The sequence below is a fragment of the Pseudopipra pipra genome, chromosome 2 (genome assembly GCF_036250125.1).
Source record: "Pseudopipra pipra isolate bDixPip1 chromosome 2, bDixPip1.hap1, whole genome shotgun sequence".
Classification (NCBI taxonomy): domain Eukaryota; kingdom Metazoa; phylum Chordata; class Aves; order Passeriformes; family Pipridae; genus Pseudopipra; species Pseudopipra pipra.
This window is the reverse complement of record NC_087550.1, coordinates 83,640,441-83,667,309: the sequence shown is the minus strand read 5'-3', so window position 1 is coordinate 83,667,309 and position 26,869 is coordinate 83,640,441. Positions and strand designations below refer to the sequence as shown.

The 26,869-nt window shown below is 38.9% G+C and overlaps 1 protein-coding gene across 4 annotated transcripts; it reads left to right on the top strand.

The window, feature by feature from the left end:
* The first annotated feature begins 1,306 nt into the window (after positions 1-1,306).
* Positions 1,307-21,570, top strand: GYG2 (glycogenin 2). Of its 4 annotated transcripts, none has more exons than XM_064646149.1 (10): positions 1,307-1,550; positions 1,768-1,857; positions 7,448-7,589; positions 9,313-9,487; positions 10,727-10,889; positions 11,425-11,551; positions 12,442-12,664; positions 15,292-15,432; positions 17,079-17,189; positions 19,106-21,570. In XM_064646149.1, exons 1-10 carry the CDS (start codon positions 1,322-1,324, stop codon positions 19,265-19,267), a joined length of 1,563 nt encoding a protein of 520 aa, XP_064502219.1. In that variant the 5' UTR covers positions 1,307-1,321; the 3' UTR covers positions 19,268-21,570. The 4 variants fall into 4 exon arrangements, with proteins under 4 accessions (XP_064502219.1, XP_064502221.1, XP_064502220.1 ...); XM_064646151.1 differs by having other exon boundaries at positions 17,065-17,189; positions 19,106-19,243; XM_064646150.1 differs by lacking the exon at positions 17,079-17,189.
* Positions 21,571-26,869: the final 5,299 nt, after the last annotated feature.

Below are 26,869 nucleotides of genomic sequence, written 5' to 3'. Positions count from 1 at the left end.
AACCCATGAATCTGAATGGATAAACCCTGCTTACCCAAGTGTTTAACCCTCTGAAGCTCTTTGGTCTAACTATATCAGCATGCGGCCAATATACCAGTGTGCAGGCACACTTTTCAGTGTTAATTAATTACCTTTTTAACCATGATGATGATGATAATAATGTTTTTATAATTATTGTGATAATTATTTCTACTTTTATTTTTTGAAGTAATTGAGGGATTATGTAGGGAAGATCCGATGTATTTAAATCTGGAAGGGAAGGAAGGAAGGAATAGAAGCTGGCTGCTGGAACATCAGAACTCGAGCTTGTATTACTGGCTTGGATATTTAAAATCTATTCTATCCTGCATAAAAAGTTGGTGTCACACAAGTCAAACAGAAAATCATCTAAATGTAGACATCACTTTAATTACCAAGAAAAAGTTTTTATTGGTCATAAAGTCCCCAAAATGAAATAGATCTGCCAGTGAAATTATCTACAACAGCAATCTTGCTACTGATAAGCATGTTGTTTGGTTGACTTGTCTATATAAGCTGATGGTGAACATAGATCCCCAAGAATTTTGTTTCTGTGGGCTAAGTAAAGCTTGATTTCCTATGTGTTTATGTTCTTCCTTTGTTAAACACCTCACCACTACTAGAGCAATAATACCCTCTTCTCTAGTGGACCTTTGGGATTCTCCCAGTGTGTGAAAGAACAAATGCTGCAGCTTGGAGCAGCAACAGTGATCTCTTGCAAATTGTTGGAAATAAAGTTTTTTAAATAGTGGAGTGGTACCATTAGGTATTTTCTTCAGTTGCACACTATCTGAAGTTCTTGACCTTTGCTAAGTAGTTACTGATGTTCACAGCACATGGTGATGCAAAAATACCTCAGCTGAACCATGCCAGCCTAAAATTACCTTGCAGAGAAATTGTGTGGCTGAATTACATGTCATGGTTACATGACTTCTAAGTCAGTGGCAAAAACACGCTCTGTGAATAACTGTGCATTTATTTATGCTTTTCTTAAAATATTTATAGCTCTCTGAATAGCACAAGCTCCCTGAAAACATCTACTTATCTGGGTGACAAATTATCACACTGTGTGTATCCGCAAGGGGGTACAATGGCCCCAGAGAGTTAGGGGTAGACTCCCTTAAATTACAGTAAACCCCATGTATCTGGGTGACAGCATGTCACGCTGGAGTCATCGTACTCTAAGACCTCGTTCCACACTCTGCCATTTTCACCACCACAGGCTTTCTTTTTTCCCTCCAAGGGCTGCACGGCAGAGTCTCCCACAGCCTGTCTTCCTTCCTCTCCGTTTTTCCACAGCCATATGCGTGGCTGGGGAGGCTCTGCTGCAGCGCCTGAAACCGGGGCCGCTCAAAGCAGCGCGCCGGGGCCGTGCCGGGCCGTGCTGGCAGAGGAGGAAGGGGAGGGGAGGGGAGGGCCTCCCCCAGGCGCGGGGTGGGCGCTGCCGCGGGCCGCCAATGGAGCGGGAGCGGGAGCGCCGCTCCCACTGGAGGTGCCGTCGCCGCCGGCGGGCGCGGGGGCGCCGCGGGCAGGTGCGGGGACGTGTAGGGGGTGCGGGGTCCCAGCTCCGGACTGTGCCCTGCTCGGGAGCGGGGCGGCGCGGGGGCGCACGGCAGGAAGAGGAGCGGGCAAAGGAGGATGCCTGTCCTGCAGTACAGCCAGCGCCGGGAACGCGGGCGGGGTGGGTCGTGCCAACACCGCCCCCCCGACGGTCTCTGCCGCTAATGCCGTTTTTCCGCCGCTGCGCAGGAGTCCTTGCGAATGTAATTCACCTGCCGCTGTCTTCAGCAGGAAAGAGGCTAATCCCATTTGGCGATTTAGCGGGCCCGCCGCCAGCAGGTGAGGCGGTGGCGGAGGTGGGTGCCCGGCTCGGGGCCTGCCAGGATGCCCGGTGAGTACCCCCGGCCGGGGACCGGCGTTCCGCAGCCCCCCTTGCGCTCAGCAGCCTCTCGGGCGGGAGGGGCCGCTCGGCAGCGCAGGCTGGTGCCCCCCGGGGCTTTCGTCCTTCTCACACCCCGATGCGGGCGAGGGTTTTAGCGGTTTCCTTATCAGCAGTGCTTATCATCCTGTGCTGTAATTAGCAGCTTCAGATTGGGATTTTAACTGTCTGGGTGCTGGAGTGAAATAGTTGAGCTCCTTTACGTGTTCTGCTTGTACGTACAGGTTGGCCTGCTCGGGTCTGTGTGCGCTTTCCTGGTGGATCCGCAGGGTGACAGCCTGGGGTTGGCTCTCTCAGTCTAAGGCAGATTCAGAGAAACCTTTCTCATGCCCCTTCTTACAAAACAGCGGTATTGGTCTTATTCGATTATCCTTAAAGCCATGAGGTACTGAATTTAGGGATAACCAGATGTGGTGGGTAAAGGTGCCGTTTTGTTTCTTGAACGTGCTCTGAAAACCAAGGGAAAGGTTGAGCAGCAGCTCCCCCAAAGCTGGGTTTACTTAACAATTTGAAGGATGTCAGGTATTCAGCCTGATGGATCCCAAGGTTGAATTCCTGTATGTGGCACCTCAGCACCACTGGGAAGATGCAAAAAGGGAGTCTGCAAATTAAAGGATTAGAGAATTGTGGGTTTGTTTGGTTTGTTGTTTTGGGGTTTATTTTTGTTTAAAGGAAGGTGTGGAAAGACTGGAAACATCTAACTTGATATATATCAATTGCTCTGTTCTGTCTCTGGATTGCTTAAGCAATTATTACTAACTTTTTTCAAACTGGAATGTAACTGTTTTGTAACTAGTTTTGGGTGCTATGCCTTATGCCTATTTACATATTATAATGTTGCATTTCAGTTTTTATGAGGGTCGTTTACTATTTTGAATAACAAAATTGCAGGCTCTTGAAGCAGAATGTAACTTCTTAACTGAAAAATACATAGTAAAAGCTACAAAGAATTGGAATCAAGTCCTCTTCCAACACAACAGTCATAATCCTGTCTACTAAAATTCGGTATTGTTTTAATAAAAGATAAGAGCAGATCTTCTTTTGGATCAGGCAGAACTTCATTAAGCCAAGAGAAGTATTGCATTCCATTGAATATCAATTTATATTGTTATGAAAAGGTCTGTGTAAAGTGTTGCCTGTTTATCTTCATTACTAATGTAAATGTTTCTACTACTGGACCCAACTTGAGGAAGCTGTAAATTTTTTACTAGGGCAAGAGTTACCTTTTTGCTGGAAACTTGCATAATAATTTCTGATGGGGGTCTGACACAAGTTATTGTCTGATAGCGTTATTCATTTACCTACTTGTAATGAAATACTTCTCGACTGCTTGTAACGTTGTGGGTGTCAGCTGGAGCAGAGCTTTCTGTTCCAAGACGTGGTTGTGCTAGGTCAGAGAGGTGACAAGGCCTGTTGCTTGCTTTGTCTTTGTGGTAGTCTAACACATTTTCAATGAGACATGCTGCTGGGGGAGGATTCATGTGTGGGAGGGGAGTAACAAAATCGTTGTTAGGGAACGTGCTGTGAGCTGGGGCTGTGTTATGTCATTGTCGCTTGGGATTTCAGAAAGGTGCTTTGGGCTCAGTGGGCACAGGTCCAGACTGTAGCCTGCTCGTCCTGCAGGTTGTCTCTGAAGTAGTAGGGGGGAGGTGACAAAAGAGCAACAGATGGTATTGGGGAGGGATTTAGGAAAGCAATTGTACAATGTTGGTTAGTACGAATGGCAGCACACACCTAACTAGCCTGTTGGAGGCGTTTGGCTATTGACTTATCTGCTCTTATTTTTATGCATGAGATGACAATGTGTTATTTAGAATATGCTTGTAGAAAAATCATAACATAGGAGTGTCTGGTCTCCTGTTACAATTTTGGACTGGGCAGCTTGGTAAATTTGAGTTGTTCCTCTAGGAGCAACAGTTAAAGCACATTTATCCTTTCTCTGTCTATCAGAAGAAATATGAAAATACATTCTAAAAGTTCTGTCTCGTGGATTATGGAAAAAACCTTCTTACCATATTTAAACTTGTCTTGAAGCTGGCAGGTGCATCTGGGTCACTCAGTGGTTGTTATTATCAGACAGTCCTGATTTTCAAAATGGGTACCTGGTGTTTGTTAATTTCCTTTGAACATCAAAGTGAGCATCACCTTGTCTGCTTGCTCTGTCCATATTCGAAGTAAGGCTTTTAGATGCCCTGGAGTTGGTTTTCATGCCGGTTTAAGAATTTTGCCTTTGGCAGTGTCTGAAGTACTACTGCCATGAGTAGGTAGCATAAGAAGTTGGCAATCTTGGCTAAAAAAGATGTAACAAGTTCCACATAAGATCACCCTGACTGTAGTGATTCATATACTTTTGCTTTCTTTTCTGTGTGGCTATCTGTAGCTTCAGAGCAGGTTCTAAAATAACTCACCAAGTTACTTTCTTGAAAATCCTTGTTTCGTTCTAAGAAACTATTGTTAGGTAATAAAACTGAGAAGCCACTACTGATGATAATGATTTCTTAATTTGCATCATCATATGCTGTGTAGCAATCCATATAAGAGAAATGAGCAGATTTATAAATTCATATGATAGGGTTTTAATAGGATTCTAATCATACACTTACTTTTCTCATAATTCTCTGACAGTGGTATTAGCAATAAGGATCCACAACTTGAAAACAATTTGCTTGAAAACTTAATATTCTTCACACTAGGCGTTGTCCATAAAAAACCCTACTGTCATTCAGCACAAAGCATTGGAAGTTATGCATAATGGTGTTCTTGACAATTTAAAAAAAAACCAGTGGCAATGAATTCTAAATACTTACACCTTTGGATTTCAAACTTAAAAGATCAAATCTTCTTTTGCAGCTTAAAGTCAGCAAGTGAAACTCTGTGTACATTAGAATTAATGCAGCATTGTCCCGATTTCAGTTAAATGGGGACAGTTTACTTTCATAAGTTTATATGAAAACCTGATCCTTAGTTTTCGGTAATAAAAATAAAATGTTTACTTAAGAGGACAATATTCCAAGGAAATTTATAAATAAGGCAAGTCAAGTGACCCCTTTTCCTTGAAAGCAAGGATTAGATGAAAGAAGAAGTAATGATAAAATATTTTGATTTCAACCCCCCTATGGTTCCTTAATGGATTAGTGATGCCCCTGCAGGATTTTAAAATAGCTAGAACATGCTTCTCTCTTTGCACCAGAAATATTTTAATGTAGAATTGTTTCAGTCAATAGTTTGATTATCTGTTTAATTAATCATTCACTGTATTAAGAAGGCCATAACATGTATCTCACATCTGATTCTCAAAACAGACACTTGGTTTCTTTGTGAGGTATCAGAAAGACTTCCTTAGAAGCAGTATTTGTTTGGCAGTTTACTTCCTTGTGGTTATGACCACAGCTTTTGCTCCGGAGGTACAGGGCATGAAAGCATGTCTAGGATGTGGTAATTTGCCATACCAGCTTGATGAACTATTTGATGATTAGCTTGTGTGGTTTTATATGTATTACTTAAGTAGAGATTCAGTTTCTGTAGCTAAAAGTATTTGCAAAAGCAATGCAAAGATTGTGTTCAGCTTCGTGGTTGTTATTTAAAACTGTATTTTAAGATTTAAACTCCCACTCATTTCACAGCTTGCTTTTTGTATTAACCTACCTCCCACATTCCTCTCAGTAGTTGTTTTATTACCTTTCTTTGGCTGAAGATGCTTGTTGCCCAACAAAAGGGCTTTGTTGACTTTTTGTCTTTTCAGAGTAATTTTATTGTTTAAGTAGCCTTCAGTGTCTTTTTGGTTTATATTGATTTTTATGGATGCTTATATTTATTCCTTTAACCTTTTGGAAGATTGCAGTAGGAGCAGTTTACTTGCACAACTGTCCTTTTAAAGTATCTTCTTATTCATTGTTTTCTGGAACACCCATAACTTGTTTGAGCTGTTACAATAACAGGAGTTTTGAAAGCTCATTTTTTCATTTGCTTCTTCTGGAAATTGTCATTACTTAGCTGTGAGTTCTGCAAACTATTTTAAATTTGGGTGGGTGATTCAGGCTTTTGGGCCAAGTTTGATCCTACAAGGATTCTTCTAAGGTGCAGAGATGTGTTGCAATGTCAGCAAACATAATGTATATAATGCTTGATTTGAATTCAGGTCTGGCTGGAGATGAGTGAGAGGTGGGGGCAAAAAGGGGGGAGCAAAGACAGCACACCAGTGAGTCTGTGCTTTGCTCTAGATTTGGAGGACATGAAAAATGAAAATACTTAGTATCTGAGAGCTTAATATTCACAAGCACCAACCATACTTTATTGCATACCTTGATGTTAGGCTCGAGGTTTGAGCTCATTAATTTTGGCAGCCTCTGGCTGAGGCAGCCATGAGGTCATTTTTTGGGTTCTCTGCAACTAGTTCTCTGAGATTCTTTCCTGGTGTCTCTCACAGACTCTGGAAACTGTATGACAGGGGTTTTATGTTGCTATTGTTTAGTTGTTTTGATTTATTTAACGTAATTGCTTGTGCCTTAGGATGACAATGGTTTTAAACAAGTATTTCAGTGCAAGTGTTTATGAAACTCTGTAGAGCTCAGTGGAATTCCCCTCATCTGTGTGACCTGCTTGTCTTATTCTGGTTAATTTTGCAGCCTAGAATGCTGAGGTCATCCTTCTGCTCCAAGAAGGCTGTTCACCTTGCTGAGCCATTGGTTCTGGCTCATTCCAGGAGAACTCTGATAGTGGTGGTTCTGTCAGAGGGCAGAGCTGAAGAAGCAGCCCCTAATGATACTGCCACAGGCCTGGTATCTCTACAAAATACATTATGTCTCCTGTTGTGCAGAAGTGTATCTTTCCTTCTTTTTTTTAATTGTGACTTTTTTCCCATGTGTTTCTTGACAATGGGGAACACTCCTAATTTTCTTGGTGTTACTTGAGGTAAGGATCCTCAGCTTCTGGGAGGTGTACCGATCTTGGTAGCAATTTCTCTGCACTTGCTCAGCCAGCACCAGTTACTCCAGTACAAAGAGGACAGAGCAAAGAATAATGTCTGTTAGTGATGTTATGGAAAGAAGAATATTTCTGGCTAGTACTCAACATCTTGTTCTTTTCCTTAGCTTTTGGCACTGTATAAATAGGAACATTTTCCTTTATGTTAGATAAATCTCAAACCTAAAGATTTACAATTTTGGCTTTTCTTGGTTGACATTATGTTTAGACAGTAAGACTTAGAGAATTATTTGTTTAAGGCTAGTCCAAAAAACTTCATGCCTGTCATTATGTAAATCAGGTAATCAAAAATAACACAATTGAGAAACATACATAGTGCAGTCACGTTCACTGGATTTTCTATTCGATTGTGTCTTCTGGGGGGAGTTTGGAAGAGAAAAGTGTTTATCACAGAAACTGCAGGTTGTTATAAAGCCACAGCCTGTTGTTTAGCTAGAGGAGGAGGGAATCTGCCAAAAGAGCTTATGTTAGAGCTGTAAAGTGAACCTTCTGAATGTTTCCTTGCAGTAACAGATCAAGCCTTTGTGACCCTTGCTACCGATGATGTGTACTGTCAAGGCGCTCTGGTTCTCGGACAGTCATTGAGGAACCATAAGACATCTAGAAAATTGACAGTTCTAATTACACCAGAGATTTCCAGTGGGATGAGGTAAGTATTCATGTATTTTTGGAGATTTGATAATATGGAAGAACAAACAACAGCATCAAAGATTTTAGTAGGCTTCCCTGTTGGCTAGTGATTTCTGACGGGAGTCCCAAATAACATCCATGATAAGATTTCAAGCATAATAAGAATTCACTTACCAGAGTAGAGCTTGTGGCTAGAAATTGTCTTAAGCCCATAATTGAGAACTTAGGCTGAAAATTTTGGAACTAAGTGTCATGCTTTTGAGCTGAAATAAAGGCACGCTGTTGTTTGTTGGGTTTTTTTTCCCCCTAAGTGTTTCTCTTTTAGAAAGAGCACGATATATAACCACCTGTAACATCAGAACTCTCTAAAAACCTAAGGGGCTAGGCTTCAGATGAGTAATCTTAAAATATTGGTGCACAGCTATCATGATGAGAAATTAATTTCTTCTTGCTTCTTTTTTTCAAAATCACTTTCCAATTTGGGTTGTTTCTACAGCACTACAGAATTGTATTTACACCAATCTGATTAGGTCTGTCGAACTCAAGCCCTGTTATTTGGCGGACTGTGTCATTTGTTAAAAGGAACATGCTGTGCCATAGCTACTTAAGCTCTTAGTTCTGTTATGGCTTAGGCAGTGTGCCTTTCTGTATGACATGTGAATATATTTGCAATGCATCTGGCTTAAGGAACATGTTTTCACATTTTTCTGTGACTGGATGCACAAAAATCTGTTTTTACAGACTTTTTAATGTATGGATTTTGTTATGTCAGAACACTGTCACCTTCCTGAGGGAATACTGTATCCATTTGACATGGGTCAATACTAAATCCCCAGGGTTTTTTTCATCCCCATTCGGTGGGAAGAAAAACCTTTATAATATATATTTTTAATCAAAGATAGCAATTTTTTAAGAAGTACATCCCTGAACTATCCTTCTAAAAATCTGTACCCACTCTTAGATCTTTCTTGGTTGACTCCTGTCCTTTGAAGATCAGGCCGGCAAAAGCTAATGTCCCTGAAATCTAGATTTCAAACAGCACAGGCTTTTATCTTTCTGTGTTTGTGTGATATCCAGGGCTTTGCAGTTAATAGTGTAATGCAAATGAATAACCTGTGTTTAAAAGACTTTTTTTCTTGTTGGAAAATTGCCTACTTCAGGGTTACCTATAAAATTCCCATGAAAGACATGCATAGAAAAAAAGTGTCTTCCTAAAAGTCTCATTTGAGATGATTTGTAGTAATGAGCAAGTATATATTGTCTGTTTGAAAATGTGTAGTTTTGAAGCTGTGTTTACTTGGGCATAATAGGTGCAAATGACTGTGCTGGCAGTGCATGTCTTATCCTGTTCAATGTAGAGAGAACAAAGTATGATGCTGTTCTTTAGAATCAATTGTGCAGGATGAAAGCTGCTTTAATTTCTGTTTGTGTTTATACAGGAGATCAAATGACTTAAATAAGGATTGTTTTCTCCTTCATACAGCAGCTGTTGCTTTTGAGATGTGCTGGCCCCCATAGTGGAAGAGGCGATGAATGGTTTGTGGTCTGACTGATAGATGTCACTTCAGCAGACTATTTGCAAGGACTTTGCACTTCTGACGTCTTATTCTAACCAATCAATCTAGCCTTGGTTATTGGCATAATTAACATGGTGTTGTGTGTCACTGTTTTCATGCCTGAAGTGAACTCTGATGAACTTAGGTCTAAGTGCCCTTCTTTCTCTCCACTACTCACTCTGGTAGGTCAGTCCTCCGCAGTGTATTTGATGAAGTAATCCAGGTGGATGTCCTTGACAGTGCTGACTCAGTCCATTTGGCTCTAATGCAGAGGCCAGAACTGGGTGTAACCTTTACTAAGCTTCACTGTTGGACTCTTACTCAATTCAGCAAATGTGTGTTCATGGATGCAGACACTTTGGTGAGTAGAGTGGGAGCTGTGGAAACATTTGGGTCTGTCTCCTCAGTGTGGGATAATTCCTTGTCAGGCAGCCTGTCGGCCTGTGAAATGACCAGATTTGCTGCTCACAGTTTTGCTGGCTGCATAAAAATAAATTAATTCTTAGGGAAAGTAGCCTCAGGATTGTCATCAAAAGAGATCACAAACTGATGTGATCTCTTGCCTCAGAGATCTCTTGCCTCTGTGCACAGAGGCTTCTGATAGATGTTTAAAATAGATCTCTCTCATATACTTTTGTTTCTAATTATTCTGGTCAGGAAGGCAGGCTGGTTTTAAAATGAAAAAAAAAATTTCCAGGAACATTAATTCTTTTTTTTTTAAAAGCTTTTAGAAGTATAGAGATAAAAAATGGCCATAATTTTGACACAGACAATCATGTCAGCCTTCCCTTGCACTTTCACAGCTTACTTTGAAAGTCTGGGATACATTTTAATTTAGTAGAATAGTATTTGAATCAGAAACCAAATTAAGTTATTCTTCTTCAGGAGAGAGGCTTATGATTTCCTGATTTACATTAAAGTTAAAGGAGGAAGGCAAATTTTTGTCTTTGTTTTAAATTCAATTAAGTAATCTTTCTCCTAAAAAAATTTTCTTCCGGTTTTCACTGTTATAGGTGGGGTCTTGACTTTCAGTGACTGCACAGCTATCTTTCCATCAACTTTAAATGTCATCTGGGCCTTAAACTGATTGATTTTCTCACTTCTGTGTGAAGCTTAGAAAACAAAGCACTTAACTTACATTAGAAAACTGGTAGCAAGATACGGTTTTTCTACTACCCCTTTAGTCAGTCTGTTGCTAGCCCAAATTATTTAGATTCACAGTTTTCATTCAGGTCTGTTGCAGTTACTGAGAATAATGTACTATGAAAGGTGAGCTAAGAAAGAAGGAAACTGTGTATTTTCAGAGTATGTTATAATATTTAAAAGGACCTTCTAGATGGTATCCAAGGTTCGTGAAATAATAACACAGGCTCCGCGCTTTTATCAGAGAAATCTTGGAGAACCACAATCAATATTGCCTTATTATATTAAAAATAGGGGTTCTGACCCCTAGCACAATTTACATTGCCAATACTTTTATGCCCTGCAAGCCATATACTAGACCAAACTAGCAATTTACTGCATGGGTACTAATTTAGCAATTCATGTTTTAGATAAACATTTCTCCTAAGATTTTCTTTCTTTTCCTGCTCTCTCTAAGGTGCTTTGCAATGTTGATGAATTGTTTGATCGAGAAGAGTTTTCAGCAGCTCCTGATTCTGGCTGGCCTGACTGCTTTAATAGTGGAGTATTTGTGTTCCGTCCCTCTTTGAAAACTTACAACCTACTGCTCCAGTTTGCTGCTGAACATGGCAGCTTTGATGGTAAGGGGCAAGGCATAAGGAATGAAGTGCAAGTCATAGTTTCCATGCTATCAGGCAGAAAAGATGAAAGCAGAAGTTCTCTGCGCTTTATGTAATTCTGCCCCACAAAGAATTAAAGGTGCAGAACTTTGCCTCTTATGCTGTATTTAAGACCTGTGGATTTAATGTGGACTGTGCTTCCCAGAAAAGGGCAATGAAGGGACGTTGGATCTGAATCTTGCTCAGTAAGTTTTAATTTTGCTGTCTGGCTTAGGAGAGAGAAATACAGCTGATCTTCAGTCTTCTGCTCTGAGGGAGACCAAACCCTACTCCTTTCTTCATATATTACAATAGAACTTCATTTGCACTGAACTTGCATCGGAGTGAATCAGGTATTATTCACTTGTACCTGCTCACATGGCCATATTTTCAAGCCCAAGTTGCTGTCCCACGAACACACCAGTCTCATTCCCATGCTTGGATGTGAAATTTTGATATAAATTTGAGTGTACACATAATACATAATTCTGGTAATACTGTTTTATGTATTCTTTAGGAGGTGATCAAGGATTGTTGAATAGCTTCTTCAGCAACTGGGCAACAGCAGATATTGGCAAACACTTACCTTTCCTCTATAACTTAAGCAGCAGTGCTGTATACACCTATGTTCCTGCTTTCAATCAGTAAGTAGTAACACTTCTGACTGACTGTAAACCTCTGTAATTTGTTAACAAACATCCTTCTGTAAGAGAGAGTAATAGTGGCATATTCTGTTGATGAGAAATTACAGTAGTAACAAATGATCTTACGTAAAAGCCATGCAATAGAAGCTTAAATGCAATATGAATGTCTTGCATCTGGACACAGGGAGAGTCCCAGAGTTCTCTACACTGTCTCATGTTCTTTCAGAGAAGCTTCTTTCATGTTTGAAAAGATGTAATTACTTTGGCATTGAGTTCTGACAGCTCTACTTTTAAACTTGTTCCTTTCATTTTGAGTAATTTCTATGAGAAACAGTTGGAGTTGTTGTTTAAATTTTTTGAACCATTTCTTAGGTTCTTCTGTGAAACAAAATTTGTGCTACTAATTATATGACTTCAGACAATGCAGTTGAAAAATTTTCAGGTAAAAAGAAAGTTGGATTTAAGGTGTTATGAATTTCTGTTCCAGTTGCACAATACACTCTTACTGGGAGGTGAAATTACGTCAATATAATTAGTAGTAATTTTTAATATGAAATCAGTAATAACCAATTATGTTGATTTAATATTTGAAGTGGTATTTGTTTGTGAACACAGCATGCAGGAGGACTGGAAATGGTACTGCATGAGCCTGTCAGTTTCCTTCATGAGCTTTTCTACTAGAATGAGCAGCTGGAAGCAAATGGCAATGCAACATTTTGTATTTTAAATGAGATGACTTAAACTAATAAGATAGAAAAAAAATATATATACTCATCTTGAATGTGTTATTGCTGCAAAATGTCCAATTATCTCACCTGTGAGAGTAAGTGTGTTTCTTTAGGAGTTTATATATGCTAAAAAAATATTTAATGTATGTTTGATCTCTACAGTTTTGGTAGAGATGCCAAAGTTGTTCACTTCTTGGGAGCGACAAAGCCCTGGAACTACAAATACAACCTTCAGACAAAGAGAGTTATGCAGGATGACACAACCTCTGGATCTTTTCATCAACTGTCATTTCTTGCCCTTTGGTGGAATATATACAGTGCCAGTATACTGCCTTTGTTAGAAAAACTTCAAAAGATGGAAGAATCAGAATCCGAGGAATGCAAGGTAACTGATAAGGAGTTAGTTGGAATATGTCGAAATCAAAAACAAAAATTCTGAAAATTTTGTGTTTTTAGAGGAAGAAATTACATGATGTGGTGGGCTAACCCCGGCTGCACCAAAGCCACTCTTATCGCTCCCCTCCTCAGCTGGACAGGGAGAGAAAATATAGCGAAAGGCTCATGGGTCCAGATAACTGGACCAGTACCTGGGAGAGATCACTCACCAGGTACTATCACAGGTGAAACAGGCTCAACTTGGGGAAATGAATCAAATTTATTACCAGTCAAATCAGAGTAGCGTAATGAGAAATAAACCCAAAACTTAGAACAACTTTCCCCCATCCCTCCGTTCTTTCTGGACTCAACTTAACTTCCTATTTTCTCTACCTCCTCCCCTCAGTAGCACATGGGGATGGGGAATGGGGGCTGTGGTCAGTTTATGATGTGTTGTTTCTGCTGCTCCTTCCTCCTCGGTGGGAGGACTCCTCACACTCTTCCCCTGCTCCAGTGTGGGATCCCTCCCACAGAAGACAGTCCTCCATGGATTTTTCCAACATGAGTCCTTCCCACGGGCTGCAGTTTTTCATTAAGTACTCCAGCATGGGCTTTCCTTCCATGGGGTGCAGTCCTTCAGGAACAGACTGCTCCAGCATGAGTCCTCCATGGAGTCACAAATCCTGCGAACAAACCTGAGTGCAGGCTCCTCTCTCCATGGCTCCACAGGTCCTGCCAGGAATCTGCTTCAGTGTGGGCTTCCCATGAGGTTGCAACCTCCTTCAGGCATCCACTGGCTCCAGTATAGGGTCCTCCACAAGCTGCAGGGGGGCAGCTGCCTCACCATGGTCTGCTCCATGGTCTGCAGGGATGTCTCTGCTCAGGCACCTGGAGCACCTCCTCCACCTCCTTCTGCACTGACCCTGGTGTCTGCAGGGTTGCTGCTCTCACATATTTTCACTCCTCCACCTGCAGTTGTCCAGTTACACAGCAACTTTTCCTCCTTCTTAAATATGTTATCCCAGAGGTGCTATCACCGTCACTAATGGGCTTGGCCTTGGCCAGCGGCAGGTCCATCTTGGAGCCAGCGAGCATTGGCTCCATTGGACATGGGGGAAGCTTCTAGCAGCTTCTCACAGAAGCTACTCCTGTAGCCCCCCGCTGTTGTAGGGTATCTGTCAGTAGGTCTTGGTCTGTGAAGAAAAGAAGACACACACACACACACAAACAGAGTGATGAGACAAGAGGTGTCTCCCGCTTCAGAGCAGTAGGCAGGTTTTATGGAGCTCGCTGGCCCCTACTTTCCTACAGTCATAATGTAAATATATTTTCACAAAAACACCTAGGAATTTAACACCTGCACACAATCGACAACCTCGTCCTTGTACTGTTATCCTTTTCTAGATAACTCCCTAAAACTCAAGGCTGTGTCCATGGGAATGTTTAATTAGCCTCACTGTTCTTCATGGGAATGGCCTCACACCCTGCAGTATTTCAAGCTCCTCAAGTTTCAGGGGTCCCGGGGGCTTCGTGGACCTGCCACTTCCCCCCACACCCTGGTACCAAAACCTTGCCGTGTAATCCCAATACAGGTGGTCTGTTGATTGGTAGTAGCACTGATTACTTGTAGAAGCATCCAAAGTACTAGTTTGGAAAGCCAATAGTACTAAAAACCCCTCCTAAAGATTTACCGCAGCCCTCTTCTTAATTTATAAACCATTTTTTTGGCAATGTATGTGCATAGATTCTGCAAATTAAAGACAAATTAGCTGAGGAAGGTGATAGTCTGGCTCTGAAACAAACAGACTTTTGTTTTTCTTGAAGCTAAGTTGATATAGACCATCAAACTAATCCTTGAATTATAATAAAATTTCACCTTTTCAGAACTGCATTATAAGTTGTTTCATGATAGTCATAACAAATAAATCAGGATTGCAAAAGCAGAGTTAATTACACTTAGGATGTTATACACAGTACTCGTATGTCACGAAACATTTACTGATCTCTATGCTTTTTTTCTTCTTTGGAGGAAATGCAGAAATCTATGCTTTTCATGAATAGGATAAAAAAATCTGTTGATAAATAGATGATTTCTTTGGGACCAGCAGCATAAAGTAATGTATAGAAGTACAATTTTTAATTTTGTATCCAGACATGACAAATTAGATCACATTTATGCATATGCAAATATTTTTTAATTTTTTGTAATGTTAAATTATTACCATCCTTGCACTAATTGCATAGTCCCATAGGATCAGTTGAACAATTACCATCAGGGAATAATTTGGTTTGTTAACATCATGACAAATTGGAAGGCAGAGCAAGGAATGGGTATTTTTTGATCTTATACTTTAACATGCTTTATTTTTAAGACATTGTGCATTAAAGAAATACTTTAAATATGGTAACATGAAGGTGGAAATACCTGTTAGATTACCTCCTGATTATGCTAGCATGCTCATGAGTGCAAAAATCTAAACTGCAACGTGCTCTGAATCTAGGACTGCCCACTTTTTTTTGCATTAACTTATTCCTTTCATGCTGAAATCCCTCTAAGGAAGTGCAGCTGTTGTAAATAAGATATTACTTTTCTGAAAAAATTGTATTTTAGTGGTGAGATGTTCTTGTTTTTGTTAGCACACTTTCAATGGAGTTGAAATTACACTGAAGAAAGTCAGTCCTTGTGTGGCCAATTCACAGCAAATGCCTGAGCTTCCAGAGCAGGCAAATGAAATAAATCCCACAGTGTGTTCACCTGAGGAACTCACTTTTGAAGCCGTAAGTATGTTGTATATTACTATTTGCACTAACAAAGTAAAATTATATACTAAAAGGAGATTCTTTCATTATGCTTCTGATCTGGGAGATTTTATCTTCAATTTAGCTGTAGCTCTTGAATGTTCTTGCTGGCATCAAAAATAGTCTAAAGGGTATTTATTTCTTTTAATCTTAAGTCATGCATGCTTGAGGTGTCTGGAGGTTTAAAGAGTTTGCATTGTATTTTAGGAAGAGGTTACTTATTCAAAGTTGTTAGGTACTTAATAAAATGTAATATAAAAAAATCTGTTACCAAAGTAATATTTTGAATATTAATAGTCCTGTGAATTAATATATTTAAAACTAGAATCCTTTCTATCATTCCTTTGTAGAAATTTTTTTTCCCCTCAAGTGTTGATCCAGAAAACTGTTCCCAAAATTTCTGTGAATTGGGCAACAAGGAGAGTCTTGAAAGAATCCACTAATGAACATTTCAGTCTTCCTGTCTTTTGTCACTTTTCTTGTATTTGTGTATTGTTGCACCGGGTCCCCTTATTGTATGCAGGAATTAAGTTGGACATAATAACAGAATGCTTCTGCAGGTATAAGTCATTACACCTTGTCTGATAAACCGTGCTATGCAAGGTACAATTGGGAGAAAATAAAATTAGTGTTCTAATGTCATCTGCTATTGTAACTTGTGGACTGCTCTCTAGTAAGATGAAGACAACTTTTAATATGTTCAGTGCTTCATCTCTTTAGACTATAGTCACTCCATAAAGTAAAACTGTAGTCTCCCTTTCCCTTTCCAGGGGCTTAAGGAAAATTGTGAGCCTTCCAGCTCTATAAATTTAAAATAATTTATTTGCAAAGAATGTATTTTCTTGTGTGCCTCATGCATCTGACTCCATTGGGAAAGCTCAAACCAAATAGGAACACATTATCAAGGTGTTTGTTTGGGGTAAAAAAATTATAATGTTCACGTAAAGAAACTTCATTAAAATTTAAATGTCTATTATTATTTCAATTACTAGAATTGTTTATCAGAAGACCATATTAATTAGAAAGAAATAACCTGATTCTCTTCTTACTTAGGAATACCATCATTCCACTTTTTGTTGCTTTGCTTCAGTAGTCTTGTGGGATTGTTTTTGGGGAAAAGACTTCAGAATGGGGTCTGCCTACTCATTTATGTTTCGGTATTTGTCAAAGGCAAATATTTGGGACAGTATTTTTTGGGCAATCTGTTTTGCCTCTGTTTTGGAATACATTGTTCTGTTCTTATTTCATACATATAAAAAGCTTATGCATCATAGAGGAAGCTGTTACCCTAAAATGAGATTTTTCTTGTTGAGGTTTGACCTCAAGAATGGTAGGTGTCTACTGTAAGCTCACTTCCGAAGCTGTATCTGTAGTCACTGAAGAATGACAGACACTTTCAACCTATCTTAGGATGAGATGAACTGCCCTATGGAGGTATTTGTCCTAGATTAATTACAGTAAGAATTTTGATTCAATGCCATTTTGATAGCTTAAGCTAGGTGGTCATAATGTGCTTCCTTGCTTTTCCTCCCATCACTACTTTCCCCTACCCCAAGACTGAAAGCTGTTGTATTGTATGAATGAAAAAATATTCTCCTAATAAAACCTCAGTGGCTGTATTTTAGCAACCTGTATATGAAGTTGAACCAAGCGATTCTAGCGTCCATCTCTCTGAGCCTGACAGACCTTCAGAACAACCTGTGTCCCATCCTGCATTTCAGGAAACCTCAGAACTGGTACATGTAGCTTTGTGCATTGTACATCTGTTGGTGACTGCATGCATGTCTTAGCTGCCAACATAATTTTCGGGAAATCTCAACTAATTATGATACAATGTGCAAATAAATTCTTTAATCTTTTAGCTATGTAATTTCTTAGCTGCTTCCAATACTGGGCTATGATCCCTTTCTAGTGTTCTTTTCAAAGCTTGGAGTTTTTAAATGGGTATTTTGTGTGCTAACCCCCAAGTAATCAATGCATGGTGTTAATTTTAGTTCTCCAATACTAATACAAGCAAAACTGTTTGGGTTTTTTGTTCATTTGTTCTGTTTTCTTTGATTGTGGGGTTTTTTGGGGTTTTTTTTTTTGTTTTTTTTTTTTTAATCTGCTGAAGTGATATTTCCAAGCAAGTGGAAAGGGAATCTGCAGTAGCCTAACCGACTAGGCTTTCCTTTGTGATCTTGCACTGCATTTATGGATACTTGCACATGTGGGTGGTGTGAGAATACGAACAGACTTGGTGTTGATGGCCTTGACAGGGTGTCAAGGCCTTGTAAGGTACACAACACAGCCATTTTCCTAATGAGGCCTTTTGTGTGATTGTGAAGCACTGTGGTGAAATACTTTAAGACTGAGAAAAACACCTGTAGCTCCCCTGCAGCCAGAGGTGTTTGGGTCCTGGCTAAAATTCTTCATTTCTAAAAACATGATGATTCCAGTCTTCTTGTTAATTGCATCCAGAGCTGTTGATAAGACTTGCTAATGACAAAGAAAGGAATCTTCCTGCATTACTGCTACTCAAAAATTAAATACAAATGCATACTGCATGTTTGCATATATAGGGAGCAAGCACGCTCTTCAGAATATATACTCATGTTTAGAGTGATGTTGGTTGCAGGTGGGGATGCATATGGAAGGATGCAGTACCTAAGCATATGGTGTCATGTTGGCTGTTTGAAATACCTTACCTTGTCTTGCACAAGTCCTGTGCCTCGTCTGCCCGAAACTGGCAGATATAATGGATATTCCAGGGCATTTAGGCAGTTTAAGCCACTGATTACTGCCCATTAAGTTCTGTTCTGAAACACTTGTGTATTGAATTTGTGAGGGCTTCAGTAGAAGGTCATTCTAATTGATTTCAATTTTGTTTATAACGTGAGATGAGTTGTTTGCCTTTAAGCCTCTTCGAGTAGTACTGAAAGCAGGTTTTCAGTGGCTGCCTTGATTAGTCCTTGTTATATTTCACCTTTATTACAGATTATAATTGTTGGGATGTTCCCTTTTTACTGGCATTGGTCAAGCATGGACACAATTTATCTTTTATGTGGTTGAAATTATTGCTAATAATGTCTTGCATTTGTGCACCTATGATAATTGTGAATTCCAGTTCAAGGTCAAGTTTTGGACTCTCATTCAAAATGAACTAGCTATGGGCATAAAGAATAGTGTCAATCTTTTGAATTAATTTATGTGAGCCATGTGTCTCACATCTGCTAAATAATACTGATCTCACTGGTGTTCAGATAAAACAAATGACCAAAAATTCTAGAAATGTATGTTCACATGAAAGCCTACTGAAAACAAGATTTGCACAGATAAATGGTTACACTTTATTGTAGGAGTTATTCTACTCTAAACAGGCCATATTTGTAAAATTTTTATTGTGTTGTTGCTGAGTATACCAAGGTTTGAGTAAAGATCAGTAAAATAAGTGTTTGGTATGTTCAAAGATGCTATGGAAAGTAGTAAAAGCATGGGAAAATGATCTCACATTATCAAAACAGGAATGGAGGAATGGATGTTTGAATAGTTTGTTTTATTGTTTGAACTGGGATTGTACAATGCAGAAGTTTGACAAATAGGCTTAACATCACAACACTGAAATGAGAACAACCAAATGACTGTTCTCCCACTGTTCTGCTTCTTCCCACAGAACGAGGTTGCAGATTCTGTTTCAGAGCTGTCTATTCACCTTAAACCAGCAAAACCAATTCCAGAAGATGAGCGGAGAAAATGGGAGGAAGGGCGCATGGACTATATGGGGAAAGATGCTTTTGAACATATCAAAAAGAAATTGGATGCATTTTTACATTAAGATAGAGTGTACTGTAAAGGCCATCATGATATATGTTTCTTCTATAAATGCAATTCTTGAATACTTGGCTATCTTAACAGTTTACCTGATGCCAGAGGTTATTATGGATCCTCATAGATTCTTGGAGGAGATTAACAGATACAGACTCTTTCTTTTTTTTTTAACTTTTAAGTGTGCCTCATCTTTATTGTTACTTATGTCTCATCTTCATTGTTCTCCAACAGTGCCTTCTAAAGAATTATGAATGGTACGCTCTGAGTATGATCTCTCATGTATTTATCACTCTTCCCTGTTCCTCCCCATAGCATTCTGCAGAAACAGTCATGAGTGGGAAACATGCTGAAAATTGAGATTATTTTGGAAGTTGAGTTTATTTCCCAGACTGAGATTATTCCCGAAGTACCTATAAAAGATACTATAAAGCTATTTAAATAAAAAACTTGTTCCAGAAACCAAATTAATGCTTTCAAGGGCAACCATGACGTAGACTTCAATATTGGAAAACAGTGAAGAGATGAAATCCTGTCCTCATTGGAGTCTGCAACAAAACTTTTTAATTTAAATATGATTAGGATTAGAGGAACTTTAGACTTCATCTGAGATCACTAGTGGATGTTCTGTGTTTGTCTGTTTGTAGGAAGATGCTCAGCTTTATAACTAGTGTAAGGAAGAGTGGTTTAAAACTCTTAAGACAGACTGGTAACGTATGTTAACCTTTTATATTGTTGCTATAGGATACTGTTGCTTTTTAAAAGATTGTTAGCTTTACTTGCATATTCTGAGTTGTGTAGTCAGAGGAAGAAACACGGATGGTATGGTGTAAACCTTCTGGTGCTTTATATAAATTCGTTTACAATACTTCAGCTGATAAAGGCTTCCTTCTCACTCAGGATGATAGCCCCATATTACAGGCAATTTCATTGCAACTGAAAACACAATTGGCACTTGTTTTAGTAAACGGGCCCTTTGAAGATATTTTAAACAATAGCTGTGTGTGGGAACCAATAAATCTGTGAGGGTTGTTCCAGAAAAAATCTACTGATGAGACGCCATTTTATTAAGAATACTTATGGGGGATTGTTTTGTGAATTTGGGTATTTAAATTTGACTTATCTCAGCGAGTTTGCCTTAACAAACAAGAAAAAGTACTTTCTTTCAAAGTAAAAAACTTTGAAAGAAAGGATCTTGACAGTCATGCTAATGTAATAACAGGTTTGACACAATTATCTGTAACCTCACTCAATATTAGAATATAAATTCTGCAGTGATGATGCAGAACTTGAAACATTTTGGTCTTAATATGTCACCAATTTTGGTAGAGATATACATAATGAAATAACTTGGGAATTCTGTTTCAAAATGCTGTTACATTATGCATAAAAGGGATCACCATAGGTGTTAGTGGAGAAAAAAAAGCAGGATAGGAGGGAAGAAGAAATTTTTATTTCTTTTTCCTCCATCAAAAAGGATGTGAGGGTGGGGCAGAGAATACTTGCACAAATTGGGAAATTAATGAAAGAAATTAAAAGTCCTTTAAAAGAAGGAAAAACATATCTTTGAGTATCTTAGAATTACTTTCTAATAATCACAATAGTGGACTTGCTTTTACTTTTGTAGGATTTTTCTGATTTTTATCTAGTTCTCATTTATTCTAAGCACTCTTAAAGAGTGAAACTCATTGGTGTGTCTTCTGCGTATAAGCTTCTAGGTTAAGTTAGATGTTTTAGGGTCAACAGAGAAATGGGGAAGGATCATCTCCCTTTGACTAACCTGGGGACCCTTGATAGCCTGCGTGTTTCTGGGTAGGTGACCTTCACACATTAGCGCAGGTAGGTGCATTCTACCTCTTGGTGCTGTGGCCCAGTGCAGCGCTGTGTGGAGATGGCAGCAGCTGCAGTGTCCTCTTACTCACATGGCATTTGATCTGCTGATTAGCCCTGTTTCTTTGTGATCCTTGTGCACTTCTGAGAAAGTTCTCTTGTTTTAAAAGCATTGTTGCTAACATAATTCAAACAGGTTTTGAAGACTATAAAACTAGTCATCAATGTGAACTCATGCTTTGGGGAGGTGTACATTTTACAGTAACAACTAGATCTTACCGGGCACATTAATTAGATTATGAGAGAAAAATTACTGATGTGAAATCAGTAACAGAAAGGTTTTTTATATAGGTGTATGAGTGTAGTAAAAGGAGCTGTGATTGGACACGTCAAACGGTGTATGTAAAATGGTACTGTGTGGCTTATACAATGTTTTGCAAAGAATGTACATTAATGTAATGGAAATAAAAGAAATGGAAAAGACATATGAAGTCATGTACTTATCAGATGATGCAGAGTTACAGGTTGTTTGCACTGTGCCAGGGATTATTATTTGTGACTGACTAGTTACTTTAATTTTTTTTTTAATTTTATTTAATTGCTTTTGAGACATTTAGCATTACCTGCTGAGCAGAATTAAAAGGTTGGACTTATAATTATTTCTACAGACATACATAATTATAATGTTTAGGATCTCTTGAATTAGCACAACAGTATTTTGTTTATTGTATTTCATGGAAAAGTGTAGCTATTAAAGGTCCTGCCCAAGTTTTTACATCCTGTCTTCGCATAAAAAAAAAGTTGAACTAATTACACATAATGTAGTGTTGTAGTGGCTTCTAGCACACAACTGTTGTCACCAGTGTGTGAGAAGGGAAAATCTTGTATGTGACTCCAGAATTTGCAAGTGCTATGCTTCAGGCAGCATTCTGTGCTTTTATGGACATCATTCTGAAATCCTGGGATCACAGGCAGGTCTGAGGCGTGTTATGGGCTGCATGCTGCCATGAACCACAGGGCTGAGGTTTCCTACGTCGAAACACGACTTGGGGAAAAAAGACTTACCAAGCTTTACCTGGAATTTTTCCACATTAAACTGTGGTATAGCCCCAAGTATTTTTAGGATGAAGAAAGTTAAGAAGTGTAGGCTATTGCTGTGTGGCAGACCGTATTTAAAGAGGACAGCTTGTGTTTAAAACAAAACATGCTGATACTACTTCTGTCATGTGCTTGGAGTTATTCATAGCCTGATTTAGAGGGTAATTTTATTTGCCATACAACAATTTTATTGGGTGCTCTTCATGTATAAACAGGAGATAGTGTGGGTTAGACATGTGGGCTAATACACTTTTGTAGCCTACAGTAAAGGAGATATTCATGAAATATCACTTTTCTTAATGCCTGGTGTCTTGTGAGGACTCTTCCAACTGGGTTATTCTTCGTAAATAAGAAGTTTTCTTTGTCTCTCTAGTTCATTCAACTCACAATTGTTTTTCTGAAGCTGGTATTCGAAAAAATGCTTAGTTGTTTAATTTTGGGTTTTTTTCACCTTGATTTTTCTGTCCATGAACAGGAGGCTGGATTAGTAGCAGATGGAGATATATGTTTGTGTGCTCCTGTAAACATATAGTTGTTCAACAGCAGCAAGTCTGCAGCATGCCTACTTATTCCTTAATGGATGTGATTCTGTTGCTTTCCTAATCTAAACTGTTTTGATTCCTATGACTTTGAAAATAACATGAGATGGGCCTGTTTTCTTAAGTCACAGCTCATTAATTCACATCTCACATTCCAATTCCCCACCAATTTTCTTGTCATGATATTGAGATTTTATTTCTGTAGTTTGATTTTCTTTTTTTTTAAATCAGCCTTTTAAATGAGATTAAATGCATAATAGTAAATTCTTAAATAGCCTGCAAAAATACATGTCAGTTAGTGGTCATTGAAGTAGTCCACATCGTCAGTATATTGGTTGCAAAATATCTCACCTGAAATTCTGTTCATCCTAAGTTGGCTGCCTCATAAATAACAATTTCTGTGGTGCTAATGGTTAAAGGGATGACACTCAAGCTTTACTTTGCATCCTGGTATAAACTTTCAACTTGTAATAACATCATATCATAATTATATCAAAGGTAGTTAAAAAAGTACAGTGATATATATTGACTTAAACATCATAAATAATAATTGTTAGAAAACTGGAAATTATATACTATGAATAAAGGGAAAAATAGTTACAAGATTTTTTTCCTGAATTTTACTTTGACTGTTGTCAGAGCCCTTTCGAATTCAACAAACTGGATGGATAAAAAAAAAAATGTCAAGACAGCCAGCCTCTGACTGGTGATTATTTTAGGATTTTCAGGATGGCATGATGTTAGCTGCCTTGGAAAAGTGTTTGTTCCATTTTATGGCACTGTACAGTGTTCTGAACAATGATAAATACATGAAACACTTTGTTTTATTTTAGAGCAATAAGATATTCAAAGACTTCTCATAGTATTAAATACTTGGAACAGAACTGACTGCATGTGATGGGTGGGCACATGTTTTATCTTTTGTTTAGAGACTATTTTTTTTTTAATTTTTAAACCTCCATAAATTCTTTCTGTTTCCAAACCTTTTACTTACAATTTTTAGACAAATGGCAGAGTAGAAGTCAGGGTTGTTTGGATGCTGTAATAACCCCTTTTATTTCAACATGGGGAGTTGAGATTTTTTTAAAATGTTTTTTTCTTACTTTCAAAAAATCTTAATAATGCAGTAGTATGGTAATCAAAAAAGAAGCTAGGTTTTGAATAAATTTGATTTTTTTTAATGTAGTTGATTATATGTAACATTACAATCACAACATTCTAAAAAAATCTTCAGTATTTTATTGAGTTCAATAGTATATATATGACTGCGTGTGTGTATTTTAACCTACAATCTGTCAAAAAGCAAAAGGTTTTTTTATATTTACTCCTTCTTTTTGGTCCTTTATGTAAATGCTTCTCAAATATACTGAGAGTCCTTGAGAATTTCAAGCTGGATGAACTTTGAGCTCAAATTGCTTTTCTGAGTTTATTTGTTAAACAATTATTTTGCATCCTTAAACGATGGGATCTTGTGATCCATATGCTGGCATTCCCTTGAGTCCCAGCAGGGAGCAAAGCAATGCATCTAATATTTAAACATGGTGAAGTTTCTTAGAAGCTTATTGTCTCAATCCTGTGAGATTTGCCAATTACTCTGTTGAGTCAGTCTAATGCAACAATTCCAAATGTCATTTAATAATGATCAAACAATTTAAGTGGAAGTCAGCTTTGTACAACGTGAATGTCAAACATTTACACAGTACAACCACAGCTCTTTCAGTAAAACAAACTGAGTTTGTCACAGAGTAATACTCCCCTCTCTATGGTGTGTGTATTGAACCATGTGTAGGCACATTCTGGTGTGGTTATCACTGGCTTGGAGACTGGTTAGTTGTCTCAGGTTTTCCCAACAGGCCATTTTTATGTAGTCCTTGCTCCTTTCTACAAAGGGAGAAAAGAAGGGAGAAAGCATATAATTTAGCTTTTATTCTTATATTAATATATTTTGCAAAAGATCGTTATAGATGACTTTTCAAGCAAACTTAGGGAACTGACTCAAGAGTTTCTTCCTTCCAGTGTTATTCAAGCAGTCTTTGTAACAGCTTTTTTACACATTAATGCATTTTATGCAAAAGTGTGCTTGAGCATAACTCTTGGGTGATGTTGGGTTCACCTGCTTTAACAGGGAATGTACATGTGCCGGGAGATCAGAATAATAGCGTGTGCAGATCTTATGTGATCTGGTTAGAGTATATACAGACAAAGAGATCTGCAACCACTCCTGGCTAGGATCTGCATGAAATGGGTAAAATAATTAACCTCAATTCTCTGCTTACCACTCCTCAAAATTTTTATCTTTTAAGATACATTTAGATGTAGACAGTAAAAGAAGCTTAGGACTGAAAAAATCTTCTCTCCTGTCCCTCATGTTTTTTGAAGTGATGTGCATCCTGTTCACCAATTTTCCATTACGTTGTTCTCCTTGTCGCCTGCAGATCACCTCTGTGTGCACTGTCTGCCTCTCCCTCTGTGTATGGGAAAAGCACATTTCTCTTTGCCTGGTTGAGGTTTCTTAACAGTGAGTTAACAAAAGCCAGTTATGCTATGCTGCCAGCCCTAATTCTTCCTCCTCCTGTCTGAAAGCCCCTCTGGCTTTCCACAGATGCCAGCCAAGATAAAATTATCTATGTTTGGATGTCACGAAGGCACCATGGATATCTACGTGACTCCTTAGCATCTGACTCTATATGGCAGTTTAGCAAATTTAACTTTCAGAAGAATGAGGTGTTACACAAATGTTTAATGTTTACATTTTTATGGGGTGATTTTTTTTCACGCTGTGCTTGGAAATGGAGTTCAGGGTGTTGCTGACGTATTGGCCTTCCTAATCTGGCTTTCTAGAGTTTCGACCTATGCTTACAAGCTGAGTGAGTGCTTGAACACCTTCCCATCCCCTGGTAAAAGCTCTCATCATAACCTAGTGTGGGACTGGGCATGTTCTTGTGTATGAATCATAGAATCACAGAATATGCTGAGATGGACGGGACCCATCAGGATCATCAAGTCCAACTCCTGGCCCTATGCAGGACTCCCCAGAAATCGCACCATGTGCTTGATAACATTGTCCAGCAGTTTTTAAACTCTCAGGCTTGTTGTTGTGACCACTTCCCTGGGGACCCTATTCTGGTGTTCAACCACCCTCTGGGTGAAAAACTTTTTCCTGATATCTAACCTAATGGAGTGGGGAAGGCAGTGATGTGAACTGAGAAAAAGCTTATCCTTGTGTTTAACTGACAGTGTAGATGCTACTAAACTGATAGGCTTGACTCTAGAGAACAGCATTTGGTTTTGTTCCCCACTGAGCAGTAAGATTTGTCCTCCATCTCTGAATTGGCCAAACTGGCTTTAAAATGCATGGTCTTTTATGCTCTTTTCTCCCTGCATAAATCCAGTGAAATGCAGCTGCTCTGGTTTTGGTCCAAGTCAGCCACAGAAAAATGTCAAATCTTCTGACGAGTTCTTAGCAATGTTGATGTGGATTTAAATGCTATCAAGCAGTGAGAACAAAAGTATTTTTAGATACCCCTGTCAAGTGTAACATTGATGCATCCAATCAGTTCATTGTCATAAGTGCCCTTTGATTTATGTGGAGTGTTTTCCACATAATTTCTTGGTGACCTTTTGGAGGAAAGACAAAATGGGAAATAACCTGAAGAAATGCCCAGTCAGCTTTTGGGAGACTTGCACTTGATGTTATGTCATGGTCATACACAACCATGTTTAGAGCTAAACAGCAGTGACTTAACACACTGTCACATTGGAGGTGTAAGTCAGGAGGTTCTCTGAAAACACTGCAAAAGGTGCACAGTCCAGGCATATATTTGCTTCTCTCCTGAGGCTGGCGAAAGTGCTGGGATCTGCTGTGGCAGCTCAAGAGCTGAGAGAGGGACCTGCTGCAGGCCTTCCTATCTCTTGTTGTTTCTAAAAGGCAAAAAATGACACACAGGCAACCTTGGTACTGAATAGAGCTGCACTGGTGTGGCTCTGCAAGTCTGCTAGCTTTAAGGAAATAGGTCACCTGAAGTACCTGCTCTGCAGCTCTTACCATCCTTTGTTACTTTTAAAATCTGGGTGACCTTTAGCTGTGTGGTACAAGTGAACATACAGTTTTCAGAAAGGCTTAAAGTTTGAATCTGAGTTTCTTG

What these genes read in the sequence shown, in the direction of transcription:
- GYG2 (XM_064646149.1), top strand. Translation starts at nt 1,322, where the DNA reads ATGCGTGGCTGGGGAGGCTCTGCTGCAGCGCCTGAAACCGGGGCCGCT. An exon ending in TATGTTCCTGCTTTCAATCA is followed by an intron (nt 11,552 to 12,441) that starts GTAAGTAGTAAC and finishes TGATCTCTACAG; the next exon opens with TTTTGGTAGAGATGCCAAAG. An exon ending in AGGAACTCACTTTTGAAGCC is followed by an intron (nt 15,433 to 17,078) that starts GTAAGTATGTTG and finishes GCTGTATTTTAG; the next exon opens with CAACCTGTATATGAAGTTGA.